We start from the raw sequence: 14,220 nt of genomic DNA on the forward strand, positions 1-14,220 counted from the left end.
AACCACCGAAAATCCAGACTATGTATGAGCCTTAAGTATCCTTCCTCTCTGGAAGTCAGTAGGTGTCATTTTACAAAACAAGTCCTAAAATGTTAAGATTCACATTACATTACATGTGCTTTAAAACACATTATAGCATAGTGGTGTAGTAATATAGTAGTAAGGTTCCTGATGGGGTAGAAAACCAGCAGTAGGCTACTAGAGGTCCTGGTAGACTCAAAACCAGCAGTAGGCTACTAGAGGTCCTGGTAGACTCAAAACCAGCAATAGGCTACTAGAGGTCCTGGTACTATAGACATCAAATCACTGATAGGATAGATAACCAGCAGACAGTAGACCTACTACTATAGTGGTCTAGCCCAAAATGTTAGATTCTTAGAGACAAAATTCTCTAGAGACGCATTCTTCAACTCAAGTAAATGACACCTATTAAATATGTGCTATTGCTAGTCATGTCACACACACACACACACACACACACACACACACACACACACACACACACACACACACACACACACACACACGCACACACACACACACCTCTTGCTGGTAGATCTTGACTTTGTTGGTCCATTTGTTGTTCTTCCAATTGGTATGAATTTCTGTGGGATCATCACTAGTAATTACTAAACAGTAGGCACAAACACACAAATCCATAATAGGCACAGCTGGTGACATCACAGTATGTTACGAATGATCTGTAGGTCCTATATAGTGTCCCCGCCCACCCAGCCAGTCTCACTTTGCTTGCAGATGAACAACAAACGTTGAGATCGTAAGACTAAGGGAGAAGACGAGCTCATCGAGAAACAAAGGAAATGTACGGTGATTACATGACGACAAATGAGAACACAACCCCAGTCACAGAGGTACGGGAGTTAGAGAATAAGGTGGAGCAGGAGGAGAAAATGCTGGAAGAGAAAGAGAAGAGGCTGAAGGCCTGGGGATGCAACATAGATGATCGGGAGATGGCTTTAACGCAGTTGGCAAAGAAGCTTGAGGAGAGGGAGGAGAAAGCTGTGGCCTTGATAACAGAGGTGGAGAAGAGGAAGAAGGTGGTGGAGGTGGTGGAGAGAAGAGAGAGCAAAGTGAGGGATGAAGACATCCTGGACACCACCTGTGTCAGCGAAACACAAAGAGATCAGAGAGATCAAAGACCCGGAACTCCACCTGTACATAGAGAACAACCCAAACCCATGAGGGAAGGAAAACCTGGGGAGGCAGAAGTGAGGCAACCCACCGCTCACCAACTGTTTGTGGGAAACATCCCTAACGATGTAGACAAGACTGAACTCACAGAGTTCTTTGAGCAATTCGGTAGAGTCCTGGAGGTCATTATCAATAATGTTGGAAAGCTCAGTAACTTTGGCTTTGTGGTGTTTGACGACTCGGAATCCGTACAGCAGATACTCAGTAAGAGGCCTATAACGATCCGTGGTAACTTGCAACTAAACGTGGAAGAGATTAAAGGAAAAAAAGATGGAAGGAAGGGGGTTCCGCGGAGCCCACCGACCCATGCACAGAAACCTAGCTTTGACAACAGACATGGTGTGGGCCAGGAGGAGGAAAAGTTTGCAGCGACTCCTAACCCTGGACTCTCGGCGGAGGCAGAGAAGGCAGTAAAGCCTGCAGCCATGGAAGAAGAGCAGAGACTGAAGGCTTGGAGAAACAATTTAGTGGACTGGGAGACGGCTTTGAAGGAGATGGAAGCAAAACTTGCTGAGAGGGAGGAAAGAGCTAAGGCCAAGATAATAGAGGTTGAGAAGATGAAGCAGAAGTTGCTGGAGAGGGAGAACAAGGCAAGGGAGAAGGACTCCCTGGAAACCCTTATCCCTGAAACACAGAGAGACCAGATACCTCAAGGTCCTTCACCTGTACATAGCGAAACCAGGCCAGTGTTTGAAGGAAAACAAGGGGATTCACAGGTCAGGAAACCCACTGCTCACCAACTGTTTGTGGGAAATGTCCCTCATGATGTGGACAGGACTGAGCTTATGGAGTTCTTTGAGCAATTTGGCAGAGTGTTGGAGCTCACTATTAAGAGCAGAGGTAAGCAAAGCAACTTTGGCTTTGTGTTGTTTGACGACTCAGAACCTGTACAGCAGATCCTCAGTAAAGGAAACATAATTTTCCGTGGTAACTGGCATCTCAATGTGGAGGAGATAAAAACTAGGTCATCAAAGAAGGCAGTACCATGGAGCCCATCGACCCATGCACAGAAATCTAGCTTTGACATCAGACAGGGTGCGGGCCAGGAGAAGGATAAAAAGCAGCAGGCGATTGAGCCTCAAGAGATGGAGCAGCAGGATGAGAAAGCGGTACAGCAGGAAGAGGAGAAGGAGTCTGCGGTGACTGCCAACCCTGGATCCTTGGCGGAGGCCGAGAAGGTGGTGGTAAAGCCTGCAGCTATGGAAGAGGAAGAGAAGAGACTGAAGTCTTGGGGACACAATCTAGATGATTGGGAGATGGCGTTGAGGGAGAAGGAAAAGAACCTTGTTGAGAGGGAGGAGAAAGCTAAAGTCATGATACTAGAGGTGGAGAAGAGGAAGCAGAAGGTAGTGGAGAGGGAGAACAAAGCGATGGAGAAGGACATACTGGACACCCCTGCTGTATCCAGAACACGGAGAGAACCGGGACCAGGAACCCCCCCTGTACATAGGGGACCAAGGCCAGTGTGCGATGGGATGCAGGGGGACTCGGGGGTAATGAAACCCGCCACCCACCAACTGTTTGTGGGGAAAATTCCTCACAACGTGGAGAAGGCTGAGCTCACAGAGTTCTTTGAGCAATTTGGTAGAGTCCTGGAACTTATTATTATCAAGAATGATTCACTCCCTAACTTTGGCTTTGTGATGTTTGATGACTTGGAACCTGTGCAGCAGATCCTCAGTAATAGGCCCATAAAGTTCCGTGGTAACTGTCGTCTCAACGTGGAGGAGATGAAACCCAAATCAGCAATGAAGGTAGTTTCACGCAGCCCACCGACCCAGAAACCTAGTGTAGGCTCGAGACAGGATGCGGAGCCGTCGGTGGAGGCTGAGGAGGCGGAGCTGAAAACAGAGTCCCAACCAGAGACATACACAGTTGAGCGGAAGCTCATAGAGACACCATTTTCAGAACCGGGGTTTCCAGCAAAGAAAGATGAGTCTGTGGCGTTTGCCACACCTAAACCCCTTGGAGAGGCCAAGGAAGAGGCAGGGTCCACTGTTGTGGATCAGAAATGGCCATCAGTCCCAAAGCTCAAGATGATGTTTGAAAAGGAGAAAGTCATGGGATTTCCACTGGGTCCACCAACCCAAGCGCAGAAACGTATTGGCTCCAGACAGGGTGCGGGATTAGAGGAGAACATCCATAAAAGCCCTGAACCATCAGCAGAGGCTGAGAAAGAGGAGCCTGCTGTCATCAAGCTCAAATCTCCGTCCGTCCCCAAGATCAAGATGTTCTTTGAACAGTTTGGCCAGGAGGTTCAAAAAGAGAGGAAAGATAAATGCCCTCCTAGGACTGTCCCTCTCCGGTGATGCAGGGTATACATACATATACAGAGCACATCTCCTATAAGACTGGGACAGTCCTGGGGATGTACTGTATGTCTATCCTGCACCAGTCACCAGACAGTTCACTACGTTGATGATCTATACACGTATACCTGTATAGAAGGGCTGTGGAGAACCGAAGGAGCCACAGGAGAGAATCATGGAAGAACTGTGCAAAAAAGACTAAACGACTAAATGGGCTGCACAGGTCAAAGAGAACAGTGGAGAATGGAGGCGTTGGAGAATGGAGAGAGTTGGAGTGAGAAGACAAAATAATGAAAAATGCTAAAATAATGCAAATGGATGAGAATTGGAGGACAAGAACGGTGCAGAACACTACAAACATTTGACTAAACAACGATTAATTGACTGCACTGGTCGAATAGAATATAATTCAGTGGAGGACAAACGATGAAGGAGAACACTACAAAACGTGTGCTCTTGCCAGCGATTAAATGGAGTGCACAGGTTGAAGGGAAACCGGAATACTTGCCTTTAAACACGCTCACCCTCATTTTTTTACGCCGACCGCTCAGTGGGGCTTTTCTTGTATTTGTTTTACTAAGAATAAGGTTAGAAATAAGTTTAGGTTTAGGCATAGTTTTACTGAGGTGGGTTTGGCACCATTTTACTGAGGTTAAGGTTAGGGATAAGGTTAACTTTATTTAACCCTTTAAGCAGAACTTCTACATTTAGGAATACCAGGCTGAGCACTTCCACCGACTGTACGCCCAAGGTGACTGTTTTGAGGCGAGCATTCTATTATCCCGTTGAAGAAAGCAGGAAAATGATTTTTTTATCGATCACAGAGCAATTTGATAGCAGCAAATCAATGGGCTGGGGTAGGCCTACTACTTTTTAACCACAGCTTAAGAAGACAACAGCTAGTATTGGAGATTAATTTGGGAAGAAACACCATGAGACAAAAACATGCTTTGAAAACATACTATTTCCATTAGGAAGACAATAGTTTTCATGTGAAAATATTTGTCCCAACTGTAATAGCTGCACAGCGATAGCTGACATCTCGACTAGAAACATGAGTCTGTATTCACAAAGCTGGTTGGTAAAGTTATTACGGTGATCACTTTTGCCACAAAAGGACTCAATAGGTGAGGACACTTTCTCTGTTCATGGACTTAGTAACCAAAACAGAACTTTTCCACTATGACAGACATGATGGACTGTGACCACAAAGCACTGATTTCCCCCGGTTTCTCCGCTACCATTACATATGCACCCGTGAGTGCTGTGCAGTTAAATCTCTGAATATTATCACTGTCGGGTAGTTTAAACTTTTTATGTATTTTTTCGTAAATTAATGACCTGCTTTGTCATACAAGAATGTCATGGAAATAGTAGATCTACAAGCACGACATCATGATGCGTTGTGAGCTTGTAGATCTGCTATTTTAGGAACATATAGTGAAATTCTGTCTGGGTTTTATAAATATTTACTGTAAGTGTTAACAAGGAGCTTGTCATCACTAAATAATAACTACATCAGATCCATTTGGAACACAGGTTATTTTTTCCCATTTCCTGCAAAGTAACGGTTTTGGACATACAAGGTTTCCACCCGATAGCGACGATATGAACGATGTGGTCATGCTGGTTCAGTTGGCAAATGGAACACAGTCATCATCATGTCTGACTTCCAAGACCTTTGGAAGTTTTTATTTATTTTTATTTCCCCCCTCATTGAAGTCCATTAATATCTACCTGGAATATTTTCTTAAATTTTTATTTATTTGCTAAATAACTGTTCAATATATATTATCTGCTGTCAAATCAACACTTTTTTTGAATTTTGAATAGAGAATTTTGTCAGTATTTTAAAGGTCTGTGTGTGTGCGGGTGTGTGCATGTGTGTTTGTTTAGGGCCAATCTTGGCAAACTGCTGGACCATTTATTTTTCCCCCACATGCTTTGTTGTTTTAAATATTATTACGGTAAATAGAAGTGAATGGTGGTCAGATCGTGCTGAAGCCGTGCCCAAATATGAAATCATACATCATAGGCACATTACAGATGACTGCAGGCATCATGATGGCTACATGAATCCCGAGGTCCATAACTCCATATGCCATTGTTAGATTTTTTTTTTTAGGACAAAGTGGTACCAAACATTTTGTGTTTTGAAGAAAATGCTAAATGGCATAAAATCTAAAATGTAGCCTACATGGATACAACGGTGACTTGTGTGACTTGTGTCATGATGAAACGAACACATGGAGTGTCTTCCTTGGCTTGGCCTACTGGTGGAATGCATGAAAAGTGACGCAGATCTGCCCAGCAGTTTGCAAGATTAACATAATGGCCTTGGCACCCCAGTAATGAGTAATATTTTTTGTAGGCCACATCCATATGCAGAGCACTACGGATTGAGAGAACCATTCTCTCAAACACAACATCAGATAGCTCAAACAGTTATACAAACTCATCAAACCTTATATCAGAAAGTTCGCAACATTTTTAATTTCACGGACCCCCAGTTCGATGTGCAGTAGGCCACTCCGTTCCAACTCTAAAACGTTCTGTGTGCTTAGGACATGTGAAGCTGAGGGATTTATTCTTTTCAACCCAGCAAAGCTCTGCTCCAAAACTCTCCAGTAGGAGCAGAGGCGACCCGAGTAGAGAAACAGCTTGATCGTCGGTTCTGAAACTACACCACCACCCTGAGTCTCTCCCTAGTTTGAGCTCCAATTGGATTTAATGTTCAATAAATGCTGCACTTGAGCAGGTGTTATCTCTACTACTCTACTAGTGAAATGTAGTTGTGTTAGCGTTCAACATATGTTCAGGAGTAGAGACTGATGTTGGCCAAGCGGCCAAGGACAATCAGAGTCCAAGAATCCTTTTAGGGTTTTTATTCACCTTTCCAGTCCAGTGTATAATAAAGTGCAGCCTCGGCAAAGACAGACGAAAAACAAGACTTAATCGGCCAAAATAACAGTTGTACAAACATAAACACACTTGAAGACTACAAGGAACAACACCTAAACCAACAAGAAGCTGTAACAGGCCATACGGTACCATCACTTTCATAGACATACCAAACCTCATCTCAAGGTTCAAGGTTGTCTTTATTTGTCTCCCTTGGGAAAAAATTGTCTTGGAACAAGAGCAATTGGCAATTCAACTAACTCACCATCAGAGTTGGGTGTAACGAGTAACGGAAAATATCGTTACTGTAACGACACTACTTTGGTCGGTAGCGAGTAATATAACGACACTACTCCTCCAAAATTGATAATCACACTACAGTTACTGGTCGCTTTAGCGCTGCCGTTACTCGCTACTTGCGTCATGTGGCTGCTTTCAGCAGTGTTGCTTTAGAGAATAATGCACACAACGGAGATGAGTTGAACATGAACACTAATGGTGCGCTGGCAACGCAGTACGCAGTACGGACTAGAACATGTCAAACCGGTGTCAGATCATCAGCAGCACAGCATTTTTCGTTACTGTCGTGGACTCGTAGGGTGGCCAGACGTCCGGTTTTAGACCCACCTTTCCTCCTCCCAACTCAACCTCTGGCCGGACACATCATTGTCCGTTTTTTTGTGATATAGCCTACAGTGCTTGTGTCATAACTGTCATTTAAGTCGTCTCTGTATTAAAATCTCCGTAGCACTTTTCCGCTGCACAGAAAGCTCCCAGTCTCCCCACTGTCACAGAGACAGAGCAGGCGTTGGGGTGTTGCCATGTCCGCTTATTACAAGCGACTTTGGGCTTGTTTTATGATAGCCCAGTCAGGCTTCTTTTGGGCTGTTTTCATAGACATGGCTGCTTGTTTCTCTTCTAAAACCTGGCAACACTGCCAATGGGAGGGTCTGTTTGTTTGTTGTAGAACGTGTGCTCTCACAATCACTAGTTAGTTAATGTAGAGATAAATAAACCAAATATGCCGAAATGAAAAACTACATTTAATGAGCAATGGAGCAGGGGACTCCACATCATAAAGAAAGGGATCCTAAAGCACTTTGAACATAATTATAGTCTACTGATTTATCTCAGTCTCATTATTTTATTTGAATATATATTGTTGGGAAAGTTAATATTTGCCTAGAACCACGTGGTACAGTGGTTTTCAACCATTTTCATATCAAGGTCCAGTATGTATTCTGCATTTTAGCCATGGACCACCATTTGATGAGATTTGGCCTCACAGACCCCAAACTAAATATTATATTGTTGTGTGGCAGTTCAGTGCAAATTATTTGACAATGCATCTCAGGCGATTTTATGGAGTAACGCAAAATTAATGTAACGAGTAATGTAACTAGTTACTTTCTCCAGGGAGTAATAAAGTAATGTAAGGCATTACTTTTTTCAAAAGTAATATGTAATATGTAGTGCCTTACTTTTATGAGTAACGGACCCCAACTCTGCTCACCATAAGCAAACAAAAGGCCAATGAGTTAACACACCATTACTGAAGGTTTTATCATTAACTTAAACATGAAAGTCCGGACGCCCATTCATATACACCAACTATAGTTTATTTTTGAGGGGAGCTAGCCCCTCCTATTGTCTCTTTATTGTTAATGGCGTTTGTGTTTGCACCATTTGTTTTACATCACCTAATCAACATGAGTTAGACTTTAATATATTAGCGCCCCTCACTTCACACGGGTGTGATTTTTAACACTTTCAGCGGCTCCTGCTGGCCATTTGAAATGACCGCAGGGAGCCAGCAATATCTCCTATGTATGCGCCATTCTATTACCGTCAATACAGCTCAATACAACGAGAGGTGCAAAAACCTTTTCGAGCAGCAACCGACATGTACAATTACAATTAAAATGTAGGCATTTAGCAGACGCTCTTAATCCAGAGCGATTTACATTAAGCAATAACATGGCATGGCAAACATCACATACATAAAACGTAGTTATCATGAAACATGAGTAAGCTAAGAGTGTAACAGTGGAGTATCTATATAATGAAACTATATAAAACTATGCATACTATACTATATATTATACATAATATGTACTATAAAGTGCTATGACTACATACAATGCAATTCTAGTGCTGTCTACGTAACATGCTATAAGTCTGTATAAAGTGCTATCTAAGTCTACATAAAGTGCTATCTAAGGGGCCATGTCTCAGGTTTCACAAGCAGTAACATGGCTGGCGCAATGTGATCAGAAATCACTGTTTACATCTGAACACCGGGCGGTTTGGACTAAAACAACAACCAATGCTATGTCGAACATATCATGGCCTTTTTTTGTTTAACAGCCATTGTGGGTGATGAGAACCACGTTGTGATTGCAACATGGCTGCCGCTCTCATCACCCACAATGGCCGTCAACAAAAAACTAAAAAGGCCATGATGTCCTGGTGATGACATAAAGATCATCCCCATATGGGCTGTGATCTGGTCATCATAACATCATCATGTCATTTGGTTTGGCTTGGGAAGTTGTGAGTCAGACATACACTAACTGCCCATTAATTAAGAGACTTTTTACACTTGAAAAAGTCTTAAAGCTATCGTACACTCAAAATCTCCAATACCTTTGGTCCCCCAAAAAGATAACTACATTGGATTCCAGTACATTGCAAGTTGAGAGGCATTTAACATTTATATTTAATATCATACATAGTACAGTAAATATGTACAACTAGCAACTTCCTCCAATCGTGATGCCATTACTCTGCAGTTCAAACTGATCCATTGCTATACCCTTCACCTTTTTAGAAATTTTATCATTTGCATTTCCATATAATTATATATAAAAAAGAAAGTAATATTGTTATGAAAATTATACGCTGTCATTATCTGTTGCCCAACCCTTAATGTTATTTTTTTAATGTATTGATTATATATTTGCCTTTTCTTTTTATAAGCCATTTCGCAATAAAGGTCACAGCTATAAGCTAGGACTATTTGGGGGTCCTTTGACCAAGGACCTTTGTATGGAAACGTTTGAGAAGTAACACCATTCTGTCCACATGACACATTCTGAAACGCACTACCACACAGCTCAAATGAAAGACCATGAGCCAATTGAGCTCTAGGTCAGTGTTAGTGTTTTAACTCCTTTAAGAAGTTTTTAAGTCCCGTATTTCCTCTAATAGTGGTCTGTATTCAAATAACAGCCAGGTCTCTAGGTTCTGTTGACACAAACAAATAAAAGCCAATACAGGCATTTGAAAACAAAAAAACAGGTGGTTTGACTGTGAGGTCAGCTGTGGCTCAACCGAAGAAGACATCTACGGGGAGATTCGAGGCAGCATCAAATATTAAGTCTGATGGCACGAAGAACTTGTCGATAATTTCATTGGCCAGTCTACAGACGTCCTCATTGTCATGACTCTGCAGCTGTTCCACCTTCTCCAGACCACCACACTCCTCGATGAGACGTACGACAGTCTCAACCTGGTCATCAGCCTTCCAGAGGATGTTACAGAGGCCGTCCAGGACCACGTGCAGCACCTGGGCGTCCTTCAGCGTCAGCAGGTTGCAGAACGGAGGGACGACGTTCTTCTCAATGAGGTGCGTCACCTGGTCTTTCCTCCCGCTTATAGACAGGTTGCTGATGGCCCACGCCGCTTCCTTCTGTGTAGGAAAGTCTCCCTTGTCGAGCAGATGGATGATCATGGGCACGAGACTGGCATCGATGACCGCCTGCACCTGCTGCCGGTTCCCTGCCGTGATGTTAGAGAGGAACCAGACTGCTTCCTTGTTGATGTTCCCCTTGGGGTGTGCGAGGAGAGAGGGGAAGTGGCTGAGAGCGTTGCAGTCCAGGACGACCTGGGTCTGTTCATCTGTACCGGTCACTATGTTCCCCACAGCTCTCTGTGCAGCCGTCTGGACCTTGACCTCATGGTGACTCAACAGCGGAACAAGGCGAGGTATGATACCTGAGTCAATGACCATCTGGACGTGCTCGTCTCCAGCATCTGCCAGAAAGGAGAGAGCCCACACAGTGTCCGCCAGGATGCTGATATCGGTGTGCTGTATCAGGAAGCAGAGAGCCGGCAGGATCTCCTGAACAGCCTCCATTGACGGTGAAGGGTCCTTGTGGCGGCAGAGGTTGAGCAGCATCCAGGTGACTTGGCGAAGACACGCAATGGAAATAGAGGGACCAATGAGCGACAGAAGGGGCTTTACGACACCCAAGCTGAACACATAGTCTCTGCACTGGGGGCCGTCGCCGGCGATGTTGCCCAGGGCCCACACAGCCTGCTCACACACATTCTGGTGAGGGGACTGGAGCAGCCTCAACAGCAGCGGCATGGCGTTGGACCGGACCACAGCTTGGGTCTGTTCTGAGGTCCCTGCCGCTATGTTGGTCAGAGCCCAGGCTGCCTCGTGCTGGAGAGAGGGGCAGTCATCTTTCCCAAGGCAGTGAACCAGAATGGGAAGGAAGCCAGCATTGATCAGGTCATCTATGGGGGGGTTATGGGCACCAGACAGCAACCTCCTGGCATGTTGAACAGCACTCTGCTGCACTTCCAGGTGTTCGCTGGTAGAATTCCTTACTATTTCTTCAAGAGAGATGTTTTGCGATTTCCAGTCTCCATCATCAGCATCCGAGTCGTCAGAGATATCTTCGGACACATTCCTCCTTTTGAGAAGGTGTTCATCTCGTTTGTTCTTGCGGAGTTCCACTGCCACTTCAGTCCTCTGTCTTCTCATAGAGTCTAAATCACGACCCTTGTTCTTGAAATTCTTCAGGCGTGTATCATTCAGTCTGTCCTTATCATCCATGTTTGCAGTGATGACTATTCAATAAATACGTTCAATTAAAACTCTCGTATTTTTTGAACCTTATGGTTCTGCTGGTGTTTCGATGTTCAAATTGGAAACACCAATGGTAGAATTAAGTGCAATAGTGCAACAAGTACTTATATATTGTCAAGGGAGCACAAATGTCAAACCAACCATGGCCCAATCAGCAGTGTTATTAGTGATTTTTTCTTTGGGGATTCCATTCTAATGATGTCACGTGTACAGTACGTCACTTAACACCTACAATACAGGAGTTAACAGGTCACACATTGGACTCTTGATATGCATCCAGACTCGTTCCTATGTTGATTCACACAGGACATTAGGTCTACTAGCCAGGATAAAAAATATACCATAATCTGCTCACTGCTAATACCCTAAATTTGCCATAATCCAAGATGGCCCTATTGATAACCTATTATAAAGCAATATTTTCAAAATGTCATTATGCTTTAAGTATCATGTGAGGTGTCAAACTAGGGGGTTTTCATCATTCTGAATCCATTCCAAGCACTAGTTTTTTGGCCATAGCCACTTGCCCCAAATGTCCCCAAAATGTGCTGACCTCATCACATTTGTGATGACGGCTATGGCCCAAGGAGTGATTTTTGTGCAAAATGAATGCTTGGAATGGATTCAGAATGATGAAAAACCCCTAGTTTGACACGTCACATGATACTTAGCATTCTGAAATCTAGAAAATATTGCCTAATATAATAGGTTGTCAATGGTGGCATCTTGGATTATGGCAAATTTAGGGTATTAGCAGTGAGCAGATTACGGTAGATGTTTTATCCTGGCTAGTAGACCTAATGTCCTGTCAGAATCAGGTGAGAAACAAGATAATCCAATTTTGTCCAACCTCTGCCATTTAATAATTTGACTGTATGATGATAAGAGCGCCCCTCACTTCACACAGGTGTGATTTTATCAATGCATGGGCGTACACGCTAACCTGACTCTGCCAGATGGTGGCAGTATTGACATCGACAGGTGCCCTTCCCCATATATGGGAATGTCAATATATGGCCATATCACGCCTCCATATATGGTCACACCTCATAACATCACACCTCCATGGTCATGCCTTGTGACACCACATGACATCATGGAGACCCTTAGATCTCCATTATGGTTGCCAGTCCATCATGCCTCGTGACATCACACGCTCCATATGTCATTCTGACATCATCAAACCCGAAACCTGGGCCCTCATCAAACCCTGTACACTCAAGACACTGCCACCGCTGCCACCCTTATCTGACATTCCATATGTTGATCTGCACTCAATACACGCTCCATATGGCCAGTACATAATTAATTTCATATATTGATATTTATACAAGAATCCGAACATTCTGTTCGAACACTAATGACACATGCTAATGAGTCATTAATTAGCATAGCGCATGGGTCCGGGACCTCTAAAGGGTCCTCAGATCTAGTTACTGCCAACGTTAAAAACCAGAGTTACTGACAAATCTTTGTGTGATACAAACTTTTTATTTTTGAGGGCCGCTAGCCCTTAAGAAGTATTCAGTATCTGGTCTGAAATGAAGTCCCCTCACATCTAAATTACACCCTGCACATAATTCTACAATCACTCAAACTCTGGGCTCTGAGTCTGTGTGAAAGAAAATAGGCCACATAAAAAGTGTATATATATATATGTACAGCCTATATGGACAATCAAAATGATGTAAATATTACATTTTTATGTGGTGACAACATAATTAAACTTTATGTTGATACAGCACACGTACTGATTATCAAGAAAATGACAACATGGCACTTCATGTCAAAAAGGTTGCCGACCCCTGATCTAATCAACATGAGTTAGAACCCTAGCATCCATATTTTTATTACTGCCATGTACAGTATGTCAATCTGTGATTCAAAATGTACTTGAGATCCACCACTGACTGTGACTATTCTCATGGCAGACCCATAGGGGAGCACGGGGTGCCTGTGGCCCTCCTGTCACTGTGGCCCTGCCCTGACGTTGGCCCTGGTGTGCCTCTTCTGATGGCATGGCAGACCCATGGCCTGAACAGTGTGTGTGTGTGTGTGTGTGTGTGTGTGTGTGTGTGTGTGTGTGTGTGTGTGTGTGTGTGTGTGTGTGTGTGTGTGTGTGTGTGTGTGTGTCATGGATCCGTGCGCCTCGCAAATGGATGTTACAATTGTGACTGTCCACCGTCCATCCACCCTAGGCAATTTTAATATAGGAGGAGGATAACCAGGTAAGAAAAAAAATCTATTTCAGAGTGGTGGCACTCTGAAATAGTTCGGATAGGTGGAATGGACAGTAATGGTGAGCAGGCTGGCCACAGAAGAGGCAGAGCAGAGGAATTCCTTTTCAGGTTTTGTGTGTGTGTGTGTGTGTGTGTGTGTGTGTGTGTGTGTGTGTGTGTGTGTGTGTGTGTGTGTGTGTGTGTGTGTGTGTGTGTGTGTGTGTGTGTGTGTGTGTGTGCGCGCGCAAAGGGAACAGTTAAACAGTTCAATCCAATAACTTCAATAGAAAATCATATTAATATCATGAAAGAATTCATATCCCAATAAGTCCTGATCATCAATAAGGTAGGCCTAATGTGTAGGATGAAAGCCTCAAGGGCAGCCTATATATACAATATCAAACACATACACAATACACACATATATCTATACTGTATATAGGAATATAATATGTCGAATACACAGTATATATATATATATACACACACATACACATATACTGTACATACATACATATACATATACTGATATACATATAAACACACATATGTGTGATGCAGTTAGGCAGGCCAAACACTAGGTCTATTAGTCCACAGTTCAATTCAATAAACCATTAAGTAAATAAACAACTCAAAGAACTGCTGGTCATAGTATAAACGATAACCTGTGGCAAACATCCAAGCCAAACTACAAAGCACA

At 43.5% G+C, this 14,220-nt stretch overlaps 1 protein-coding gene across 1 annotated transcript; it reads right to left on the reverse strand.

The window, feature by feature from the left end:
* Positions 1-9,750: 9,750 nt before the first annotated feature.
* On the reverse strand, positions 9,751-11,268 carry LOC308320219 (importin subunit alpha-3-like; the record flags this gene model as incomplete). Its single annotated transcript, XM_080770537.1, has 1 exon — positions 9,751-11,268. The coding sequence occupies one exon, from the start codon at positions 11,266-11,268 to the stop codon at positions 9,751-9,753; it is 1,518 nt and encodes a 505-aa protein (XP_080626663.1).
* Positions 11,269-14,220: the final 2,952 nt, after the last annotated feature.

Source organism: Protomyctophum bolini (genome assembly GCF_963924005.1).
Source record: "Protomyctophum bolini genome assembly, chromosome: 1".
NCBI lineage: Eukaryota > Metazoa > Chordata > Actinopteri > Myctophiformes > Myctophidae > Protomyctophum > Protomyctophum bolini.